We start from the raw sequence: 25321 nt of genomic DNA on the forward strand, positions 1-25321 counted from the left end.
CGAATGCTTATCAGCGGGCTAACCTGTTGGTTAGCCGAGTGGCTTTTCTGGCAGCGCCGACGCTTCCGCAGAATGAACGTCGACGTCGGCATACACGGCGTATGACAAATCGTTTTGAAAACGAAGGCAGCTACAGCAATGGCAACGGCAGCAGAGGCAATAGCAACAGCAAGTAAACAGCGACTAACAACAGCTGCCGAGTCAGTCAGTCAGCCAACCAGCCAGATAGCCGATGTTGAGTGCTCCGGCACCATCCAGTTGCTTGTGTTTCTTCGTTGAGGTTGGACGCGTAGCGGCAACGACAAAAATCTATCTAGAAGATACTACTACTTAGGACGACAACCAAAACGGAAAGATACAAAACAAAGGTTCTTTGAATGAAAACAGAAGAGTTGTTTGTTTGATTGTTTGTTGTTTTTTGCAATTGTTTCTTTTCGGCGTATTAAATGTTTGAATGTCCCGCTGTGTGTGTATGATTGTGTGTGTATGGGTGTGTGTGTGTGTGTGTGCGTATGTTATGCGTGAAAAGTGAGGATCAGGGGGAGACCAAACAAGTGCCGGAACGTGCTCAAGTGTCAACATCCTTGCGGTTTCCTTCAAAGCAAGAGATGCCCAACGAGAAAACAAAAAAAAAAAAAGGAAACCAAAAATATAACACAAAAAAATAAATGAAATAAAAAACAAACGAATATACGGCAAAAACTTTTCTCCTTTCACTTTGTTTGTTGTTTTTGTTAATTCGTTTTTTTTTTTTTTGTTGTCTGAATTTGAAACAACAATGATATTTAAGTGCCAGTGAAGTGAAAAGTTGAACTTGAAATTTAATCAATTGCCAGAAGGTGGGTAATACAAAAAAAAAAAAAAAACAGAAGACAAAAAACAACAACAAATTTGTTAATAAGTTCGACATGGTATGTTTTCTTTTTTTTTGGTTTTCTTCCTTTTACTTTCTTTATATATATATTTTTTTTCTTGCCGGTTTTGCTTATTTTGTATTTTTTGGGACAAAGACCCAAAGAAGCTATAGCGGGGGCTATAGATTACATTCGAAATAACAAATTGAATTCTAGGCAACTTTTTGGCTGTTCTGCCGACTCTTTTGTTGTGCTTGCGCGTTTAAGCAAAAAGTTTTTTCTGTGTCCCCCAAAGCGAACCCCAACACCGCTCCCCACGAAAAAAAAAAATAATAAAAATAAGAAAAGAAACAACAACAAATAAGTTAGCGATAAGAAAGAGACAGATAACGAGAACGGGAAGGGAATTAAAAGGAGGATTCCTTCAAAGGCAATAAGACAACTCAGTTGACTTGAGCTGAAGTTTACTTTATTTTTATGTTCCTAAGCAAAATGCCTTGATCGTGACTTTACCTTAATTAAAAATGCAAATACACAATGTTAATTTTAATTGAAACGTCTTTCTCCTCATTTGGCCTCTCCAATAGCGGCAAATGCCCCTTTCATTCCTCACTTTCTTTTTCCTTCTATTTTGCTTAGATTGCATTTAGATCTATTGATTTTAATTGAACTCAACGAACAATGGAAAACAAAACTGTCATCAATTTGACGATTTGTTTATTTAGCATTGCAGTTAAATTTATCACATAAATTAGTTTCTATGCAAATCAATCTTAGATGAGTAGAAATCGTAGGTTAATAAACTTTGCACTTTTATACTATGATCTAATTTATTTTATTCGTCAAATGGAGCAACTTCAAGCCAAGCTAAGCTCTTGCTCTTGCTCAACCTGACAACCAAGAGGTTTAATAATAATAAAAAACTTGAGACTTAAGACAAATAACCTTATGCAAAATATTCTGTAAGCTTTAAATCAGTTTAAAAACAAAAATGATTTGAGATTCTCAACAGAACTTATAAGTGAAATCGAGAAGGATGAAGTTATTCCATTCCCATACTTTTCTATTCTAACTTTAGCTTGTCTATTTGTTTTACTTAATAAATTTCTTCTTGCTTCCTTTTCATTATTAACTTGTGAACAATATTTTATTGTCTCTCTAGCAAGAATATATAATAAAATATTCTTTGAGCTGCCTGTCCTAATTAAGGCAAAGTCTTTGAGAAATAATACTCTTTACGTTTTTATAAACCCGAAAATGCGCTTAAATTTAGAAATCAAACATTTTTGTTTGTTTATTTTATTGAATTTATTTTGCATTTTGTTGGTTATTATTTTTGTTTGCCTAACAATGATTTCAAATTTGTTTCGTGAATCTCGCCTTTAAATTGAATTGTCTCTCTCTTTCGCTTCGATTAAATAAATCTATTTTCAATTAGTTACTATTTCATTTATTTTAGTTAAAGCAATTTATTTTATTTTTGTTTGTTTGATTTCAAGCACTTCAATTTTATTCCATACCAATTGAGTAGTAGTTTAAATTGCGGCAATAACGATACAACCAAAATTTATTTTATGCAGCTTGAACAGATTTGCTTCACAAAAAGGCTTAGTCATTTTGTGGCAAAAAAAAAAGGAAGAAAAATGAAAAGCACATGCATATAGAGTAGATTATCCTTGAATCCTTTTCAAATGCCCACATGATAAATTTTCGACTGTCATGGCGTATACGTGATGAAATTTAACACTATTCCAAAAAAAAAAAAAATGGATAAAAAAGAACAAGTATGAATACAAGCAACATCGTTTTCAATTTCAATCTCGGAACGCATTTCAATTTGCATATTAACACACCCACACACATTGAAGAAGCAGGAAGAAAGTGGGCAAAATGGGCAAATGGGTTGTCGCCATCATCAACGACGACATCGCCGTCAGCCTTGATGGCCAGCGAAATTGTAAAATGGCCACTAAACGCTGGTTAACCAGGTCACCCGTACACATACATACCAACCCAAAAAAAAAAGATGCCCACAGCTCAAGCTAAAAAGATATCTAAGTGAAATGGCTATGGCATCAGTCGATTAAGAAGGTCCACCCTACCTACCCCCCCTTTCTCAATCACTGTGATTTTACCTGATTTCCATTTGCATTTAAATCAACATGGTTCCATCAACTAGACCGGGCTTGGGGTATGGGTGGAAAGGGCAAAATGGATAGCAAGTAAAAGGCGAATCGAATGACAACAACATTGCAGCAAATTTCATGCTGCGTTTGTTGTTCTTCTATCTTGGTTTTACCTATACCCATTAATGATAACAACAGACCGCCTCGAAAACACGGAGCGGCATACGATTCTCAGGTGAACTATAGCATACTTATTGGGGCTAAGAAAACGGGTATCAACTATTCGTTAACTTCGTTTGTTGTTTATCAGTTGCGTATGTTCTGTTCTATTCTGTTTTGCTCTGAATATATATATTTTTTTTTTTTATTGCTTTTGCCATTTTTATTGGTTACTAAGTTTTGCATAAATTATGCCAAAGTCTGTGGGGTTGATAGGGAAATAACTGTAGGAGAAGAAAAACCCCAAGCCAGCTGCTTGAATTTATTTGATTTCTCACCGTCAGCGGCGATGTCGGTGCTTATTTTTTGTTGTCGTTGTTGTTGTTATCGACGGTGTGGGGCAAGTCACATAGGTCGCAGGTGACATTTTTATGGCCAATCTGAGTCTAAAGAAAACTGTGGCAGAAAACTCAGACCACGATGTGGCAATAAAACGATTGCTTGGCTCAAGGACAAGCAGCAGTTAGTCCTTGCCAACAGCTGCTATTTCGACGACTACTCGACTACTACTACTGCTGCTGCTGCTGCTGCTGTCCCTACAAAGTAATCTCTGTTTGATTTCGTGTTTGTTCTGTCTGTGTCTGTGTGTGTATGGACAGGCATCCTTTTGACAGTCAGCCATCATACGATTGCGGCAAGGATTTGAGAAAATTTCTCTAGAGACAACCAACCTACATGAATGAACTCTTCGGCTCTATAGTAGATGCCTTTTCAATTTGTCCATCGTCATGGGTTTCCTTGTGGTTTGATATTTTATGTCTGAGGCCCTCCCACACTCACTAAAAACGGTTTATGCTACAAATATTCAATAATTCATGGCCAACGCCACGAAAGAAGATGTAGATGGAGGCCGGCAGGCAGGCACACTGGAGAAAACGGCTAATGCATCCAAAAAGTTAATTACTTTTCAATTAAACGACAGACGAACCGAACCGCTGATCATAAAACTTTTCAGTGATGCCATGAGGTCATGGTAAGAAGCTAAATTGAAAAGGGTATTTTCAAAATCAAATCACATTTTCTCTCCCCTTTGGACAGCAAAGGCCTTTCAAAGGGTCTCTGTTGAAATTTATGAACTTAAAGATTGATTTGTCTACAAGTTTTGCATGTCTATGTATTTCAGTTTAATCAGAGCAAACAAGCAAATTCTTTTACTATTTTTTTTTTTACCTGTAGAGTATATTGAATTCATTATCATATCCCTTGATGATTCGCCGTGAAACTTTTTTGTTGCTTGCCGAATTTGGCCCTTGGTTATGGCCATCGACAGCGTCGATGGCAGCGTCATCGTTGTCATAGTCATCGTCCTAGTGGTCGTCCTCGCATCGTCGTCATCATTACCATCGCCATCGTCATTGTAATGATCATTGTGTTTAGGACGACCAACCGCAACGCGGTTCAAATATCATTAAAATGCAAAAATTGATGAGCATCATGAGGTGAAAACCAGGTGAAGTTGAAATAGTAGCACAAGCAAAGGGGGGAAGGCACGATGGTCTATGTGCCTCCAGCTGGGGAATATACACAGTCAGAAAGGGAGAGAGAGAAACGGAGGTAGAGAACTTCGGTTCATTCGCGGTTGTCCGCCTTGAAGTGAACATTTAATTAATTTGGTTTTTCCTCTACTACTCTTGCTCGCTTTTTTTTTTTTTGTGCTGTTAGCCCGTATAGCTGGGTTGCTGATTAAAACGCCATTTACAAACAATGTTTTGTAGACTTTTGGCAAGCATTTAAGTCAAATTTAAGCGAATCGCTCATTAATTTCCCCTAGAAAACAAATGAGTATATTGTGTGTGCACTGTTAGTAAGTGAGACGACAGACAAGACAAATGGATACGCAATGGAATTTGTGTAATGGAAGGAAAAAGTCAGGATTTTGCATTTGCAGTTATCCTTGAGCATCTCATATTGAGGCAAATAGTTTGAGTTCTTAACTCTACTTCATCTCGCTAGCGACACATAAAGAAACAATTTCATATTATGGTCCGCCTGTGGCCCAAGAGATAAGAGTGAACCATGAGCAGCTGTTGGCCACTTGATGACTTGCTCACACAAAACTCGGCCCACAAAAAAAAAAAAAAAAAACAAACAAACGAACGACCAAACGAACGAAAGAGATTTGTGTGTGGGTTAAATGCTTGAACAAAATTTTCTCTTTATAAGCCATTCAAAACCGCTGTGGAAACTGTTGAGAAATGTTGAATTAGTATATTGCTGCAGCCACAGTTGTCATGGACTTGGTTTTCATTTGCTTTTCCTCGCATCCTCCTTGCAATATAAAAAAACAAAAAATACGAAAAAAAAAAAGTAATAACCAAAAACGCCAGCCAAAGTAAAAATAAAAATGCCAAGGACATTTTTTGAACTTTCAAGTGGAAAGTGGAAACGGCGACATGTGCATGTGCCCTTAGAGCAAAGAGTGAACAAATGGAATGAATATGGTGGACTCATCACAGCAGATACTTGCTTGTTGGGGGTTTATTTCTATGCCCACTGCTGCCTACTGAGGTTGCTGCTTTTTAGTCACTTCCAACATTTGCATAACCATGGGCAATAAATAATTTCCATTTAACAAATCGTGAAGAACTCTCAACCAGACCCACCTGTTTCTCATATTAAAATTCATTTGCTCAAGTCTTTGGTGATTTATAATGTGGAATGGTTACTATTCCAGTCAAGCCTTTTCAAGTCTTTACCAATTTAAATTGGCTAAAAACATAACACAAACACCCCTCAAACGTTAATGTTTGAGGCCAATTTTAAAGCAAAAATCTCCATGCTTGAGTGCCCACAACTGTCGTCTCCTTTGGTTTTCTTCTCAGCCTCTTTCTAGGATGCCTTGGCCCCATCAGTTAAATGGTGTCCCTTATTATGACTTGGGTTTTTGTCTTCAATGTCATTTCACTGGGTAAGGGCCAAAAGGAAAGTGAAGACATTTTCACAGTGCATTGCCTTTTTTGATAAGAAAAAAAGAGAAATAGAAAAGGTTCCACAGGCAAACGAGACATATATAGTAGATAACGAGCACAGAGGAAGAGGGGCAGTTAAGTGAGGGGCTAAGAAAGACCATCAGAGAGAGTGAGAGAGACATGTAAGTCGAGTGAAATTTATGAAGCCATTGTCTCCTGCTTAACCGCAAAATGAGAGCAATGCAATGCCAAAGCTGCAGCAAATGGTCAATTAATTATGGTCACTGGCCCCTGAACTGGTCAACACACACACACACTTAGACAGAGTGCAGTTCTTAAAGCATCAGTTTACTAAGTTAAAGATAGACGACATTCTAACATTTTTCGCAATAAAATTCATTGATTTTCCCATTGTGCAAAAGGGGGAGGGGACTGGGGGGAAAAAGTTTAGTTGTATTAATATTGGTTTTTCTCCTCTATTCATGAACATGACAGTTTGAGCAAACAAATGGCGTCAAAGGATGTACTATGTATGTGCTTGTGTGTGGTCGGTGGCTCTGGGGAAAAAAGGTTAAACACGCCTAAACAAGTGAGCAATATAAACAATGAAAAGGCACAAAATGAGCAATACAAACAGATAAAGGATATGTCCAAGCGAAAAGGGTTAAAGCGTAGCAGGATATTCATACATACACACACATATGTATGGAAACAGATGGAAATCAAATGTTAAAGCTATCTATAGTTATGGATGAATGGTTTTTTGAACTTCAAAGTTTTAGTATTTAATTTATAAATTCAATATTTGCTCGATTTCAACAATAAAGGCAATTTTTATAAACTTTTAGATATATGTATTACAGACTAAATGAAAAGTAAAGTATTCAATCAAATAAATATCCAAATGGGATTAACAATTCCCACTACCTTGATGTATAACATTAAACTTAAACATCTAAAGTGACTCAGACTCAAATTATTTTAGGGTGTTAAATAAATCAAAACATAATTATTATATGTCTCCCAAGAGCAAATTTTAAATGTCACCTGACTTTTCCAAACGTTTCACCGAACTGAGTTAAAAATAAAAAAAAAATTTTATGCTCTTTGCAGTTTCAGTTAAAGTTTCTCTATTTGTTTCTCCGATTGTTTGCTAGTTTTGGCAGGATAACCCAGCAATTTAGTTGCAAATGTTTTGGGTCAACCAAAAGCTAATTAACAAAGAGACTAACAACAGAAGGCCAATTGAAACTAGTTTGCCCTTATGCATGCCCACTTGAGTCAATTGCGTTTTTATTACGAAAAATGTAGTTGATAATTTTTTTACAAACATTTGGGGCTATTGTCATCAAAGTGTAAACGGCTTTCGGATGACAATATTGCACAGACAGGAAGATAATAATTGGAATAGAACAGAACAGAATAGGGCTCCACTTGTAATTGCCTTGCCATAAACAAAATTATATTTTCTCTTTCAAAGAGGAGTGATTTTATTTTTCATTTTTCGTAGGCACTTGTAAAAACCACTTACCGCAGATACAAAACCCACACACACACACACACACACACACACACTCACACTCAAACACATAGATACTTATATATATATACAATAATATCCATTGTGAACTCTGGACTAGTGATTCGGTTGGCTCTTTGGCTGCACGCCTCGTTGAACCTTAGCCAAAAGTGGCCATGTAATTTGTTTGAAATTCGTTTTTCGCTTCTCTTTTTTTTCCTTTTTTTATTTATTTTTTTTTTTTGGTCAAGCACTTTAAGTGCCTCATGTTGGCAAACATTTCAATTTTCAAATAGACTGTCAGGCCTGTATAAAATATATACATTCCATCTCCTCGTCTACGTCTACGTCCCCCCCGTCTGCTCCACCTCTCCTCATCAAATCACAGAAAAATTGTGGGAGGAAATAGCCAAATTTTTGGTTTGTTTACATTTGAGTTCGATTTTCAGTGTTGTTGTTGTTTTTTTTTTTTTCTGCTTCTGCCTTCTGTTTGCATGCGAGGCAGTTGATGGCCTGCTTTGGCCCTTGGCCGTAAATTCATGTTAAAACAATCTTATTAATGGCTATAAGGGCCAATGTCCCCCCAAACACGTTTTGGCACCCTCTGGCTCACACACACACACTCAAATTGTGTTAATAATGCTTAACTGCGATTTTTATATGCGATTTCTGTTATTTTTCGTATACCCTGTAATCCAAGATTGAAAGGCTATACCAGAGATAGAAATCAACTGATGCACAAAGTCTGTGTAAAGTCCTAGAGTCAATATTATGATTAATGAGTTTGTATTCCGATATTTTAACCATTTCATTAAAGGAACACATCATCCATTTAACAATTTGCTAATATTGATTGAGTTACAGGATACACAGGGTATTTTCAAATCGGCTCTACTACTAAATACTTAACTTACCAAATGCTTTGGTTTTATTTTGCTTCTTGTATTTTTTTGCTGTTTTTTTTTTGGTTTTTTGTTGGCTTGTTGATAAAATATTGCCGCCTAGATTTCCTGTTGCTGGTTAGCTTTTATTTTGTTTTTGTTGTTTTTAGCCAATTTTAGCCATTTAGTTTGATTTCAGTGTTATCTTTATTGTGCTGCCGCTTATCGTTGTCCATATAGCCAGTAATGGGCTTAGTACGACCGACAGAAAAAAAAAGAAAAAACAACTAAAACCAAAACGCGGGAATCGCAAAACAAAGACAAAAGCTTAAACGAACTTTCGATACCCTTAAACCCTCAAAACTCCTCTAACAATAAACTTGTTCAAAAACAAAAATAGAAAACAAAGTTAAGCTAATTAGCTTATGTTTTTGATTCAGCCAAGAGTTGCATTAAAACCATCTGAAAATTGGCTGGAATTCAAATTCAAAAAGAAATGTCATGACATGCAAAGAAATATTTATTTAAGAATTTTTTTCCTTTATGATTTCTAGTCACGAAATCATATTTCTGAATATTATTAACATTTAAATGTTGGTGGGGTGTGTCTTAATTTTCTTTATTGCAAACTTTATGCAAAAATGAATGTACTCTTTTGCTGCATGAGAGTTGGCAGTGAGCAACCGCAGACTAAGGCAGGAGAGATTGACAGATCTAAGCGCTCTTCACATGTCAAACTAATTTAGTTCAGTTTGTTTTTTCTTTTTTTTGTTTTATATTCTCACATGAAGCGAGAGCATATATATAGAGTATGCTCAGAGGCAACTAAATCAAATATACTCCTAAAATTATTCAAATTTAACATTCGTAATTAATTGCTATAAAGATTTACGAAGAAAAGTTAAAACTCATTTAAAACAACCGGAAATCATTATAATGAATCTTGTTGTTAAATTATATTCTATTTTTACTCCATATAGCTGATATCTATGCAATTTCCATATGAGTATATGTATATTTAGATATTTTTATATTCATCATATAATTTGGTTTAATGCAAATATCTATTATAGAGATTGGAGTGTGTGGACGACTATGTGAGTCAGTTAACTTGACTTGTATTCTCTTAAATGGAAATAAATTCTGTAATTAGTTGTTGCCCACATAAATCAGCAAATAAATATGTGTATATATATATATAGAAGTGCGCCATCATAAATATACATACATACATATATAATTTTATTATATGTATGCATGTATGGCAACTTATATAGATATTCCATATGAATAAAGATGCCCGACATTTCAACAATTTGCAAAGTGCCTGCTTACGAGCATGGACAAAAATTTTAAGTGGTACTGGCAAAAAATAAAACTACATCTACATATGTACATATATCAATTTATTTAACTAGCCAAAAAGGGTATATTAACTTTTGTGATCAGCAAGATAATTAGATAGTCGATTGGACAATTAATGGTAAATTGCTATTGTTTCATTATTGAATCGACTAGAAATTAATCAAATAGTTTATAGCAACGGGGTAGAAAGAGTATATAAACTTCGGCGGCTCTTAAATGGTTAGTTTTATTTTTTGTTTTAAATGAAATTTCCCATCATGAATGAATTGAATCCCATGACACTGACATTGAACACATGTTTTTATATCAAAATCAACTATCTGTCCATCAGTTTCCCCTCCCACCCATCAGTTTTTCGTTCTCTCTCTCTCTCTCTGTCCATTTCCACTGCCCCTTCTAATCTGAGTGAGTAATTTCTTTGAAAAAGTGTTTTGTTGTCTTCACTGCGACGGCGGCGCCCTTCATCTAAACTTATGTTTTTTTTGTTTTTTGTATTTCTTTTGCATTTTAGTTGTAGTTGTAGTAGTAGTAGTAGTAGTGGTAAAAGTTACTCCTAGAAGTTTGTAATTGATTATCATAAAAATAGCCATGTTAATTAGTGGAAAAAGCTTGAGGAAACGGAAGTTTTTGGCAGCTGTGCGAATTGATCATGGACAGCCAGCTACTGGGCATCATTAGTGAAAATTTATGACCAAGTTAATGGCATAGTTAGTTTTAGCATGCAAAGCGGTAGGGGGAAGGAACAAGCTTAAAAAGTAGTTAAAGCCAAACAGAATTAAGTTTTCCGCTGTTGCGGTTTTCAAGAGTAAACTTCTGTGGTCAAAAGGATATAATTTCAGCTTGACTAACTATTCTGAAAACAATCTATATTGCCACTCACACAAAACGCTTGCCGTCCTTGGCATTAAGAACTTCCGAGAATCAAGTTATATATAAATTGTTTAAGATATACCTTTTTCTTTTTGCTGATTTTTTTCAATGCTTTAAGTAATTTTCTGATCAGACTCTTTGACTCTTTGCTTTTGTCTATTGAAGCCTTTGGTAAACACTCAAGTCTTGGCCCTTTAAACAAAACTGACAACAGAAGGAAAAAAAAATATAAATGAATCTATATATAAATATATAACAATAGAAATGAATGAAAAGAATTTTGCAGACTCAAGAAGTGCAAAATAAAAGAAGAAAAATGCTGAAAAGAGCAAAGAGAAAAGTTAAAGTAAAAAGGAAAGTAGTAATGCCACAGCATGAAGCTTTTCCTTCTTTTTTTATCAGGACATTTGTTTCGTTTCTCTTAATTAGGTATTCTCTTAATATCCGTATCTGCCTATCATTTTTGGCATCTATTGTACCTTTTTTACACTTTACTTTTTGTGCTCTGCTTTAATTGCCTGATTTGAGTTCATTCTTCAATATATTCAATTTACTATTATAAATGTCACTTGGGTTTTACAAACTTATACATATTTAATGTAATACCTTTCAATGAAATTACACATATAGATGTTCTTTCTACTTGATGAGCAACTAGATTTGGGATTAATCAAGAGACTAAAACTAAGCCCAAAAAGCTAACCACAGTCATTTGATTTTCCAATTAGTCATCACTCGTAATAAGAGACAGATGAAAAGCAAACCACAGCAAATCGATAATTGTTTTTCTCGTTCCCATGTGGGTAGATTTTCATGTATGTATGTAGGTGTGGCTATGTATAGAACTCTTACTCCCTGTGTGTGTGTGTGTGTGTGTGGGTGCGTTACGACAAGACGAACGTAATACTATGCTCTCTCTTTTTCCCTAGATGCCATTGCATGTGTCCTTAAACTCTACATCTGCACCCACAGCTTAATGGGAACCAAAACCGAGTTCAACTAATACGAATTTCATAAAGCCTGAAAGTAGTTTTTCCCCCAAAAAAAAGAAAATAATCTTTACTCATCTCTTTCTCCCTCTACTTCTCGGAAAATTATTGTACTTAATGCCGAAAGTAATAATCTTTCTTCATAAGGAATTGAATCTGCTGCTTGTTGAAGTTGAATTTGCTGCAATTAAATTTATATTTGTAAAATTTTTTGTTTTGGCATAAAAAGTTTATTTTTCTTCTGATGTTAAAAAATGGCTAAAAATCATAAACTCATCTTGTATATATATATATATATATCATAGGAACACCTGTATACTACACAAGCAGAAAAAGGTTTTACTGTGCATGTAAATGCAAATTTAATTGAATTTTGTTTAACAACTCTCTGGGAAAAGTTGGCCAAAAATTTGCTAGCGGCTGCCATCGGTTGCAAGGTTCGACTCGATGATGATGACGATGCCGATGCAAAGTGTGTGTGCCCGTGTGTGTGTGTGTGTACGTGTGTGTGCGTGCATGTGGTTTTAGTGTACATGTGTAGTTGTGTGGTATATTTGTACAAATATTGTTAGTTAAACCTGGGAGGGGGTTATAAAAGTGCAGGTAAAAACCAACCAAATAAGCCACAGAAATACCCTTACCACATGCACGACAAGAGTTTATTTTTTTTTCTTTTGTATATACATATCAAAATTCATAAGGATTCAATTTTGGCCTTGCCAAATGAACCTGTTCATAGGCACTAATTCAATTCAAGTGGCCAAATTGACAACAAACGGAATAAACGCTAATTTCATTAGGAAAAAAGAAAGAGAAATATAATCACGTTTATTTGTGGTTTTTAGAAGTTGCCCTACGCAAAGGGGTTTTGTTAGTTTCGGTGTATGAAGGGTATTGACTATGGAAATCGACATGTTTTCATCCTTGAACGCACACACAAGATGGAGAAGAATTCATGCTCCAATGATTCACAGTTTGAATTTGACACGGCGCAACAGCAGCACACAAAATTTTTGTTGATGCTATACCCGCTGTTCAATTGTTCGCTGCACTTTCATCCAGTGGGCGTGGCGGTGAGGAGGGGACAGACATCATGTAAAAAACTCCATTAACCCTTCATCAACAAAGGATCGCAAGTGCGTTTGCTGATGGATGTGGAAGCAGTCATCATCTTAATTTCAATTTAAGCCAATTTCTTTTCAACTCTATGAATTAAATTTAATTGTATTGTATAAAAGTTTTCGACATAAATTAATCTTAATTCAATGTCAAATTTCGCCAGTAATTAAGAAACTTTCAAATTCCAGAATACAGCATAGAGAATACATTTGTCTATATGAATATTTGTTCAACAAGTTCAATTAAGAAAGAGAAATGCAATTGCATGGCTTCTGTTTCAGTTACAAAAGTATTTTCCCTTAACTCTCAAAGAGTGGCAACCAGAGAGAAGGAGAAAGAAAAATACGAAAAATTCCAACAATGACTTAAGAATTGTTGTATAAAATAAAACAGTTTTATAACGCCTTAGGTTATGCAACAGTAACAGGAACAAGACAAAACGGAAGAATGTCAAAATGATTTTTACCGCCTTAAGCCAGGGGAAAATATAATCATTTTGATGAATTAATAGACGGAAAGAGACAGACAATGAGAGATAGAGAGAGAGAGAGAGACACCAGGGGGAGAAGCAGTCATCGCTTAGTAGCCAGGTTATGATGGCAAAACAAACTGCGACAGCCGGAAATTGTGTAAAAAATGGCAGTTAACAATTTTTTATTAACGCATTTACCCAACACACACACAAACACCCAGTTAAAGGGACAACAACAACAAGTGGAGGAAAGTAGCAGCAACAACTCAAGCCATAAACTTCATCAAAGTCATTATCAGCATCAGGCATCAGACCATCATCATCATCTTCATACTCTTGGTCTTGGTCTTGGTCTTTGGTCCTCCATCCAGCTCACGCACCACATTCACATTATCATCACTAACAAGCAGGACAAAGCGGCTTGAGTGTGTCATCCTGGTTGCTGTCATCCTAACCTCTCTCTCCACCGATTCTCCATCCCGCTTCGTAGATTCATCTCCACCCAGCTCATGTTGTGGCACTTCGTAATTTTAATTTTGATGCATTTGCCACCATTTCTTCTTTTTTTTTTTGTTTTTTGTTCTGGCTCTCCCTATCCCCCTCACTTTCTCTCTTCATTTTGTTTCGTTCGTTTTTATTCCTTTTTTGCAACGATTTATCTTTGAGCTCGTGACATAATGAAACAAGGCGTCTGACTTGGGGTTCTTGCTGTTGGGACAGACGCTTATTTTAATGGGATTTTGCTCTCTTTTGCTCTTTCTTCTTCCCGATGGCTCTCCTCTAGAGTATTGCCAAACACTACAAGTGCTAGTATATTGCCTACTTATAGGCCAACAGATGCTGAATCTGGAAAACATTCTTATTCCCTGTACACGACTCTGACCCAAATGAATGGGGTGGAATCGTACTCAAAGGCGATAAAATAGATATATAAATCGAATGCCAATAACTCGTAGATCGAAATTATTCGATCATTCGTTTTGAATGTCGCTAATTCTAAGTAACTCTTACATGGTAAGTCTATTTTCTAGGGTATTTTAATGTCGACACATTGCCTTTTTAATGACATTCCTTTGGAATTTCTTTTACTAAGAGGGCAATAAGTTGACCTGAGGCCAAGACATTATTCAATTTTATTTTGTTTGAGGCATGAATGTTGCATTTAAATTGTAGTCACATGAAAAGGAATGCTCTACCTTAAAGTAATGTAAGATGTTGTCTTTTAAACACAAATAATAGACTATTTACCAAATAGACAACACAGAAATAGCATGCACATACTTTGATGTATATATTTCGCATTTTCAATCCCATTTTTTGAGGGTCATTTACAGGCAGAGAGTTTGAAATATAAATAAAGAGCTTTAATTGTCAATCACTGCAAGAGTAAAACGAAAGTTAAAATTTTTTTTGATATTTTCAAAGCAATAAATGAGACTAAATAAGAATAATGTAATAATAGCAACAACATTTGCCATCTGATTCCCATCTGATGTTCTGATAAGTTATTTTTATGCCTTTGAGGGATTATATGTGTATATATAGAGTATCTGCCTAGCAGCGACCTAATGAGAATGTTTTGGAGTCGTTTATCTCATTTGTATAAGCATAACAATCAAAGTATAAAAATAGCTGGATAAATTTACCCCAAAAATTTCAAAGAATTTGTCGTTTTCAACGAATTCTCTCATGGAATTCTTAAGAGACTTTTGATTCCTTCTTTTAGTGGGCACCATCTTTAACACCATTCAGTTCAAGGAAGTTAGCTATCACAAAAATGGTTTTAATACTCAACCAACTGTCAAAATGTCATCAAATTACATTATTTCCGCAATTTTATAGTGAAAATAAAAAGAAGAAAACTCAATTCCATTCACTCGCTTATAGAAATGGTTTCCATGCTGTGGATTTTTGGTGTGTAACATCATGTTTTGCCAATCAAATGCTACATTTTCCTTTTGACTTCCGCTTTGTTGCACTTTCTGGAACGACATCTCACATTGTTTTTAATAAATTCTTTCTCTCTCTCTCTCTCCCTCTGTCTCTGTTTCTCATCATCTCGCTCCCCTCGCACCCTTTGTCTATGTCTCTCGTTTTGCCTGCTACCCAAGGGTAAAGCGTGTCTGACAGCAACTAAAATAAAAGCCAGTCAAGGCAACAACTTAATCCCTTTTGGCCAAAAAGCAACGAAACAAAAGCACAACACTCACTCAAGCAGAGCAGAGAAGATTCGAACAGAGAGGGGCAACTGCTGGAGGGTAACGGGGTATTATAGCTGGTTTTTGGGGTTGGAGAGCAACAGCAAAAGTAACTTTTAAATTCCAACTAAGAAGTAATTCCTTAGTGAAAACTTTTACTTTTGTTTATATAAATCTAATGTAAGTTCCCAGTGATTATATGTGAAGGGACGACAGAACGAACAAGCGGGATGGATGAGATGAATGAATGGCATGGGAATGATACTCGTAAATCTGAGATGATTTTTAAATAATTAAAACGGATTTAATAATGATTTATCGTGTTTCGTTATCATATGGAATGGTGGTAGTTGTTGCTGTTTTGCTTATAGGTTGCATAGACAAAATTCTTTGAATTGCATTGTGCTAATTTGTGGAATTTGACAAGACATTTACCCTCAAAGGACAAGACAAGAAAATGTTGGATCCAGTAGATTCCTTAAATGTTCAATAATTCAGTCTTGAAATGCATTAACATTTTTCTGTATAAATTTAACATTGGCAAAAACCATAAAACATGAGTAGCTTTAATGACCAAGTCTAAGCCTCATGATGCTTAGAATAAAGACTTTAACTCACTGTCTATAAATATATATATGGGTATAAAATTCGTATTAAACTGTTCTATTTTTTTTTCTTTTCTTTTTCTTTTTTGGTTTGCTTCATTCTAGAGCCGCAGTCCAATTAACAATGAGCGAAATATGAAAACAAAAAACTTTTCGGAATAAATAAAAACGCAACTCAAGACGTGACTGGGTCGTCGAACGGTGAAGCAAGCAAGAAGATGGCTAAGATGCTAGTGACGGAAATGACTGCTTAAGTGGCGCACATCCGGTTAAGCCGGCGGACGGGAATAAACAAAGCTGAAAACAACAAAAAAGAAAAACCAACAAACAGAAGCAGCAGCAAACAATCGAACCGTAACGAAACGGCTACAAGAGCCTTTTCTTCTAAACCTTACCCAAAAGTCATTAACGAATAGCAAACAAAAGCCATCTAAAGTCCAAAGGACATTGCATTGCGAGATACTGAGATTTGGGGCAGAGCGATGGCCCACAACGACTCGATTAGTCTGTGGACAACACAATTGCCATTGGTCACGTCAACGACTAGCAATTGGAGTGGCATGGCCCATGGAACGGCCGGAACGGATCCAACAGTGACCGCAACAACAACAGCAACAACAGTTGCCAGTCTAAGTCTGAGCAGCAGCTTGAGTGACGCAGCCGCTGCAGCAGCCATGGAAGCAGAGAAATCAGGAGGGATAATACATAATCAATTTGTTCAGATCTTTTTCTATATGCTCTACGCTACCGTCTTTGTATTGGGTGTCTTTGGTAATGTACTCGTTTGCTATGTTGTGCTCAGGAATCGAGCAATGCAAACCGTAACAAATATATTCATTACGAATCTGGCATTATCGGACATCTTGCTGTGTGTGCTGGCAGTGCCATTTACACCGCTCTATACATTTATGGGTCGCTGGGCATTTGGCAGGACATTATGCCATTTGGTATCCTTTGCCCAGGGTTGTAGTATATACATATCGACACTGACTCTCACATCGATAGCAATCGATCGATATTTTGTGATCATCTATCCATTTCATCCGCGCATGAAACTATCCACCTGCATTGGTATAATCGTTAGCATTTGGGTGATAGCCCTATTGGCCACATTACCCTATGGCATGTACATGAAAATGACCAATGAAGTGATCAATGGCACCCAATTGACGGGCAATGATACGACATCGGCCATAGAAGCATCGATGATGATGTTCCCCACGAATACCAGTGATTCTCCGGACGCCACATCGTCAGCGGCTCAAGCCTATATGCAAGTGATGACCCCCACTGGCGGTGGAGTCGGGGTGGATTATACCTACACTCGAGTCTATTGCGAAGAGAATTGGCCATCGGAACAATATCGCAAGGTATTTGGTGCCATTACAACAACATTGCAATTTGTTTTGCCCTTCTTCATTATCTCGATATGCTATGTCTGGATATCGGTGAAGCTGAATCAGCGTGCCAGGGCTAAGCCCGGTTCGAAATCTTCACGGCGAGAGGAGGCTGATCGAGATCGCAAGAAGCGTACGAATCGCATGTTAATCGCCATGGTCGCTGTCTTTGGTCTTAGTTGGTTGCCCATCAATTTGGTTAATATCTTCGATGATTTCGATGATAAATCGAATGAATGGCGCTTCTATATACTATTCTTTTTTGTGGCCCATTCCATTGCCATGAGCTCGACATGCTATAACCCGTTTCTTTATGCCTGGTTGAATGAGAATTTCCGAAAGGAATTCAAACATGTTTTGCCCTGCTTCAATCCATCCAATAACAATATAATCAATATAACACGAGGCTATAATCGAAGTGATCGCAATACATGCGGTCCACGTTTGCATCATGGCAATGGTGAGGGTGGCGGAGCGGGTGGCCAAGGTGGTCATGGTGGGCAAGATGATGATCAGGATGATGACAATGGCATTACACAGGAGACTTGTTTGCCCAAAGAGAAATTACTCATAATACCAAGGGAGCCAACTTATGGTAATGGCACTGGTGCTGTATCACCTATATTAAGTGGGCGTGGCATTAATGCAGCTCTAGTGCATACAAAACAAGAGCAGCAACAACAACAGCAACAACATCATCACCAACAACAGCAACAACAACAACAACAACAACAGCAGCAAATGCCACTGCAGCAGGTGGAACTAATGAGGCGAACAACACGTCGTCGAACCGACGATGATGCGGATTACATAGACTCGGGAGATGAGCAGACTGTTGAAGTGCGTTTCAGTGAGACTCCGTTCGTTAGTTCAGACAATACCACAGGCATCAGTATGCTGGAAACGACGAGCACTAGTCATTGCCAGGACTCGGATTTGCTGACCGAACTGACTGGCGGTGGCATGGCAGGAGTTGGTCCTGCCCTTGGCGGAGATCCGAGTAGACGATGTAACTGAGACAGGGTGAGTTTTTCATAGAACATGTTTTGAATAATTTTCCTAGCAATTAGTTGTGCAAAATCATTGCATGAAAAAAAAATCACAAAAAATTCTTCCATAAAACTCAGAGCAAGCAAAAGGTTAGGCATTTGATTACATGCATTTCTTAACAAAAAAAAAATTGGGAGAGAAAGGAAAAAAAATCGTATCTCTAATCTATTTCATTTTTAACAAACCGCTGAATGTGTGCCATGGCAAACAACGAATTTTTCTTGCTAGCTCATCTCTTCATTTGTGCGTGTGCATGGAAAAATTGCTCACCAAAAAAAAAGGGAAACGACGTAGAGGAGAACAAATTTGATGAACAAATCTTTTTTCCTGACAAAGCGCAACCCATTAGAGATGAGAGTAAGACAGAGAGAGAGAGAGAGAGAAAGAGAGGTTACATTCGGCAAGCAAAACCTGCATGATTTTTTATGAAATTTGCAGTGCCATGAAATATATTACTTTGTGAATAATAAAAAAAAAAAAAAGAATAAGAAACTTATGCCAGTCGTGGGATAGCTGGCAAAATGGTAGACGGTCGGAAACATAGCAAAGGCCACACTAGCAGCGCCAGCAACATCTGGCAACAGATTTTTGTTGGCAAATTTCATTTGCTCAAACTCAAGTTAAAGCACACACAGGATCTTCGCTTCTGATGTTAACCGAATGCACTCAACATTTCACCGCACACACACACACACACACACACTCATGGCACTATTCCACAACGCGCGGGAGTAAATCAACTGAGCAGCATTTGCTGAAAAGTAACTGCCTTAGGTTCTTTTAGCTCTCTGGCTCCGGCTCTGGCTCGGGCTCTCAAATCCTGTCCAGCATCAGAGTTACGACCCGCACACACTTACGATTGCAAGGAGTATAATAAAAAGTACAAGAATAAACAAAAATTATATGCACATGTGTTGAAAAATATCTTGAGAATTTTATACTCTATAAATGGTTATGTTTCATACTAAACATAAACCAAGATAGAGGCTTCTTTTATCCGCAAATACAATAACCAAGTTTTTTGTTTTCTTTCTTTCTGAAATCAATTCAGGACTTAACCTAAAGTGAAAGGCGACCTCTTGGGTTGAGATAGTTTTCAACTAATATTCACAAAGGAGAGCATTTAAATTGTATGTGGGTTGCGCTTAAGTTAAGTTCTTTGAGTAGGTAACGGAACAACTTTAAAAGTCATTCAAGAACACTTTTTTCTTGTTCTTGTGTGTTGCCCTTGTTCCACTTGACGGATGGCAATGGCCTGTAATGGATTACAGAAATATGAAAAACGTGCCGACAATAAACCGGCGACCCTTTAACATTTTCTCCTTGGACTTGGTCTTGGTCTCCCTTTCGGGCAGGTGTGTGTGTGTGTCTAGCAGAGAAAGCAACTTACTTAATATATGTACACAAATTACCAACTTAAATGGCCAACACAGACACACACACACACAAATACAAACACAAACATAGGCCATAAAATAAAACTCATAAATATTACGAAAAAGCCCTAACTAACAATAATTTACAGTTTTCAATTATTTATTTATAATTTTTTGGTAACTGCTAAAATGAGTCAAAATAAGACATTCGATTCCGACAAACAAAAAAAAAAAAACAACAAACAACATAAAATATAAATTTATATGTAAATATTTAAAATAATTTTGCAAGAAATGTCTTAACTTTAATTTGAAATTTTCTAATCTTAAGAGAGAAAGGGAGATAGGGAGAGTTGTCAGTCTTTGGTTTTTAACCTGATAGCCTTGAAAATGGAGAAATATATTCGTGTTCTTAGCAAGAAGTGGGTTATCATGGCTTGAGTTAGCCAAGTGAGAATACCTGACATTTAGTGAAGAAGGACAGTTTTTTAATATCTTTTGCAGCAGATGCGTGACCTTTTTGTCCACCGAACTTTCGCCTTCTCTCTCTCGTTTGGCCTATTTTGGCCTTTGGGTGAACAAAGTTTTCTTGAGACGATTTCCAACAGACATAAAGAGGAATTCCAAGCAATGCATTTTGATCTTTGGCTTTGCATGTTTTTTCTTTTTTTTTTTGGCCTAAACTTTTAGCATACGTTGCCCAAAACTAATGTCACTCATTTCTCAAGTGCCCAAAGATAACAGAGACGCGAATTAAGTTCAGTACTGAGAATAGAGCTGTTCGGGTTCTTTTAGATTAAATACATTGAATTATGAAGAAAAGCTTTACTTGGAAATGAAATGTTTATTTACTTATTCTTGGCGTAGGCATGTTTGTGGTATTGCTTTGATGCCAACACATATACATACATACCTGCACATAGAAAATGGCCTTTCAAAACTAATGAATTATTCAGGCTGGTCGTTAGTGGACCAACCCCCCAACCAACTAACCACCCACCCACCCACATCTCCTCAACATGGTTGAGCCTAATTACCCTTAGGCGAGGTACCTCTAACTTTGGTTTGGTGGACAGTAAATAAGCTGGCCCCAAGTATGAGAAAGAGGGAGATGAACATGAAAAACACATCTATATCAGCGCAAAACACAGACAGATAGCTCATATACGTACATATACATACATATATATGTATATATACACAGAGCATCTGGAAAGTCTGACGAGTGAGCGGTAAGTGATATAGTTTATGGTCCATGTACAACTATTGCATTATGCATGAGAACTGCAAACAGAAAGCAGCAAACGGCAATTGTCGGTAGAAGCAGACTCGACTGGACTTAGTTCTCTCTCGTTGCATCACTGTAAACAACTTGGCCGGCTGGCTATGACTAAAATGGAACATTTTACAACTAAACTGTTTGTAGTTGCTATTGCTGTTGCTATTGCTGTTGCTATTGCTGTTGCTGTTGTTGTCTTGGCCCCCGTCTGCTAATGGCAAATGGTCTAAAAGTTGACGGCATTCTTGTTGTTTTTTCTTTATTCTATTGCTGTTTCGTTTGTCATTCTTTTAACAATGCAACGCGGTTGCAACTTGCCAGACAAACTCTCTCTCTCTCTCAGTGTGTGTGTGTGCCAGTGTGTTGCGTGGCAACAAAAGTTGCACCATTTTAGTTTTAGATAAATTTGAAAACAAATTTAAAACAATTTATCTACAAGTTTGCCAAACCACAACCACAAAAATAATGATTCAAATGAAAATGGCAAGCAAAAAAAAAAGGTCTAGAATATTTATAAACTTTGGATTTCAAGGAAATATTTTTCCATTCACCACAAGGTTTCTTTAGAATCTTTTTATCATCCCTCATCTCTGGCTCAATATTTTTATCTGCAAACCTCATTTCATTTCATTCCAGAACTAAGACCTTTACATTATGTTGGCCTAAACAATTGAACTACTTTTGTATACTTGGGGTAGATTAGGGTGATTAGTCTATTGATATGTGCTAAATAAAGAGTCAATGTTTTTTTTTTTATTTAGTAAGTTTATTACGTGCAGAGATTGAATTTAATTATCACTAGTCACTCTCTCTCTCTCTTTCTCTCTCTCTCTTTCTTTCTCTCTCTGTGTTTGTTTATGTTTCTCTATTTTTATCAATGTATACAAACATATGCAAGTTATTTTTTACCCTGCCCCAATAAAACTGATAAAGTGAAACTCTTTCATTTTTTTGACATGAAAATGTAATCAAATTTGTACTGGGTATCTAAAAGTCCACATTCAAAGTTTTGTTTGTTTATCAGACGAAACAAAAATTCCCGTTCTTTTCAAGTTTTTTCAACTTCATCAATTAAAGTGGCATTCAAATTCATGTTGCAGTTGCCTCGTCAATCAATCACACTAAAAGTGCACAAAAGTGCCTTATAAAATCAGAACGAGTGGGTGAGAGAGAGAGCAAGTGTGTGTGTTTTTAGGATCGCGGGGGAGGGAATGTAAGAGAGATTGAGCTCTGATTAAACCGATACTAAAATCGAAGGGCATAAAAATTCAGCCAACACAAAAATGGCAATGAAATGTTTAGCTTTCTATGTTGTTGAATGGATTTAACGGCTACAATAACAAGGACTTTGGCTGCTTATCAGACACACATACACACACACATACACACACACATACACACACACACAAGCATCACACATATGCATAGAGAGAATAACATTATTTCAATATGTACTTACACTCAATGTAAAATGTGTTGGCAATAAAAAAAATTATTGCTCAACATTTACTTTTTTTTTCACGCCGATCGGCTGCGGTGTTTGAAATGTTATGAAACATGTGTTCCCCTCTTCTCTGAACGGGGGCCATGGCGGGGGCGTTGGGTTCATGTTAGGTGGGGCGTTCAAATGACACACAATTTACGAGTATTTGGTATAGATATCTTTAGCCGTATAGGTATATTAAATCGCATTTGTATTGATGGCAGCTGTTGTTAGGCTAAGTCCTCGCAAGAATGTGACAAGGCTCATTGTCAGACAAAGTGCTCTAACATACATTCATACATACACACAGACACACAGACATACATATATATATTGCTATTTCGAAAAGGAATGTTGACTAATTGATGGGACTATGGGCTATGCTGTGCTGATTTTTATAGCATACTTTTTGGCATACTTTGTGTCCATAGAGTTTTCATTACCGGATCTTAGACTTTTAAAGACTTTAATAACGACTTTTAGTAAAAAATAATTGTATTTTCCACATATATTTAATTTATTTCATTGTTTTTAAATCTAGGGTATAGAAACTTCGTTAATGTCACAAAGACTGTTTGAATCTTTAAGTTTGATTTGAGAGAGACGAGAGTAACTTAACAAGTTAATTAAAATTAAAATCGTTAGATGTATGTGATATATATATATATATAAATATATATACATATATATATATATATATATAGCTAACAAGAGGGTACAAGTGGAAAGAGTTGACTTAAATGGCAGATGAACATGTATAAAATGAAAATGCAATTACATTTTTATTTTCACATTCCTGACCAAGCTTGGTGAGCTAAAAGCTAACGGTCTAATGTGTTTTTCTAGACACTCCCCTCCCTCTCATTTGCTTTGACCCTTCCCTTCTGTTAAAGCTACACTTTCACCATGGTTAGAGTGAATTGTACCCACATGGCTTCCATTGCATTGGCCGTTGGCCTAATCAAGCTAATGTGTGTACGAGGAGCAAGCATGTGGGGGCCAACGTATCTTATGCCCAGCTCTTGGCCAATTAAGCAATTACGCTAACAAGCTTTTATTATGTTGTTGCTGTTGTTATTGCTGCTGGTGTTGTTGTCCTAGGCAATAGCAAAAGCCAAGGTGTTGAGCAAACAATTAAGAGTAAAAACGATAAAGGCAACACACAAGGATAGACAAAAAGAGAGATAGGGCAAGACAGATTTAAAGTGTACAGGATTAGGTACATTCCTTCTTTTCTTACATATTTTTGGGGCCCCCAGTGGGAATTGATGACTAGGAAACTTTTCAACTTTCAGCAAAATGGCATAAATTACAGCTGGAACAAGAATCTACAAAACCTTCTTTTCAGAAAAAAAATACTAAGACCCCAATCCCCAAGTGTCCACACCCCGTAACCCATTCCTTTTGTGGGAACACAAACTTTTGGACAGGCATCAAAAAATGTTTTCCACATTGAAATTGATGGTCATAAATTTTATTGACTTGTCGTCGTCGTTGACGCTGCTACTGCTTGCTGTCGGGTTAAGGCTCAAAGTTTTCTAACAATGTTTGTATTACGTATGCTCAATAAAGCATAAAAACAAAATGAAGGAAAAACGACGACGAAAAAACAAAAAAAAAAAAACCTAGAAGCCAGAGTTCACAAGCAGAGAGCATTAAATAAGTTAGTAAATAAGTGTACTATATGTGTGGCCTATGTGTAGCCACCATTGCTCGTTATCCGTCTCCGCTCAGCGTTTATGATAACAGAGACTCGCACACACACACACTTACAGAGATACAGGGGAACAGGATTAGAGTCACGACCAGGAAGAGAAAGAGAAATAGGCATAGGCATGGGCATAGGCACCAGGAGCTGCTTTTTGGCTTGAGGCCAACCATAACAACATTTATGGCATTTAACTCACTCATCAAAAGTGCCTTACCGACAATGACGATGACTGTTTGTCCATGTCCATGACATTGATGAGGATTACTTGCCATGGCAGGCACGTAGCACTAACTGAAATTTACGTTTGACTTGCCAGATCCTCGCCTCTTAAAATACACTGGCCACGCAACAAAATATTTGCAAATTATAGACAAATAAAAATGTACAAACAGAGATAAAATCGACAAAAAGAGAGAATCAAATGGGACAGTTTGTAGTTTAAAAATCTTTTTGGTCTAGAAAATAATAATTGAAGTCAATGGCGAGATCTAAGCAAAGGCTCTTGGAGAATCGATCTTGGATATCAAAATTATTTAACTTTACGTTTGGGGGGAGAATATTTCCTTTCATTCCTGTTCCATTGATCTGCCGCTAGTAGCTGATGGTTATTGAAGCTAATAATTTAACAAATCACTTTGAAATCAAATCATCTCTGCTCTATTTATAAATATTATTAAAGTTTTAAATGGAACTTGAACTTAATTATGAAAATATTTATAAATTTTTTGACTATTTTTCTATTTCAAAATATTTAGCAACAATTCTTGGGGTAGACTTTAGTTTATAAAATTTTATTTTTTCAGTGTAGTCTTCTACATACATCTTGTAAAGAAAATTATGTGGTATGGTGTAAGTCCTTCCGCCTGTCTGACGTTTGTCCATCTATTCATCTGACCGTC

At 36.6% G+C, this 25321-nt stretch overlaps 1 protein-coding gene across 1 annotated transcript in view; it reads left to right on the top strand.

Moving 5' to 3' along the window:
- The first annotated feature begins 280 nt into the window (after window positions 1–280).
- The window catches only part of LOC6639498 (prolactin-releasing peptide receptor), a 38124-nt gene continuing 13083 nt past the window's right edge, over window positions 281–25321 (top strand). The window contains exons 1-2 of the mRNA XM_023181559.2: window positions 281–368; window positions 16232–18546. Of these exons, the coding sequence (XP_023037327.1) occupies window positions 16609–18540 (1932 nt within the window). The 5' untranslated portion in view covers window positions 281–368; window positions 16232–16608 and the 3' untranslated portion in view covers window positions 18541–18546. The remainder of the gene's footprint in view (window positions 369–16231; window positions 18547–25321) is intronic.

This window comes from Drosophila willistoni (assembly GCF_018902025.1).
Source record: "Drosophila willistoni isolate 14030-0811.24 chromosome XR unlocalized genomic scaffold, UCI_dwil_1.1 Seg144, whole genome shotgun sequence".
Taxonomy (NCBI): Eukaryota; Metazoa; Arthropoda; class Insecta; order Diptera; family Drosophilidae; genus Drosophila; species Drosophila willistoni.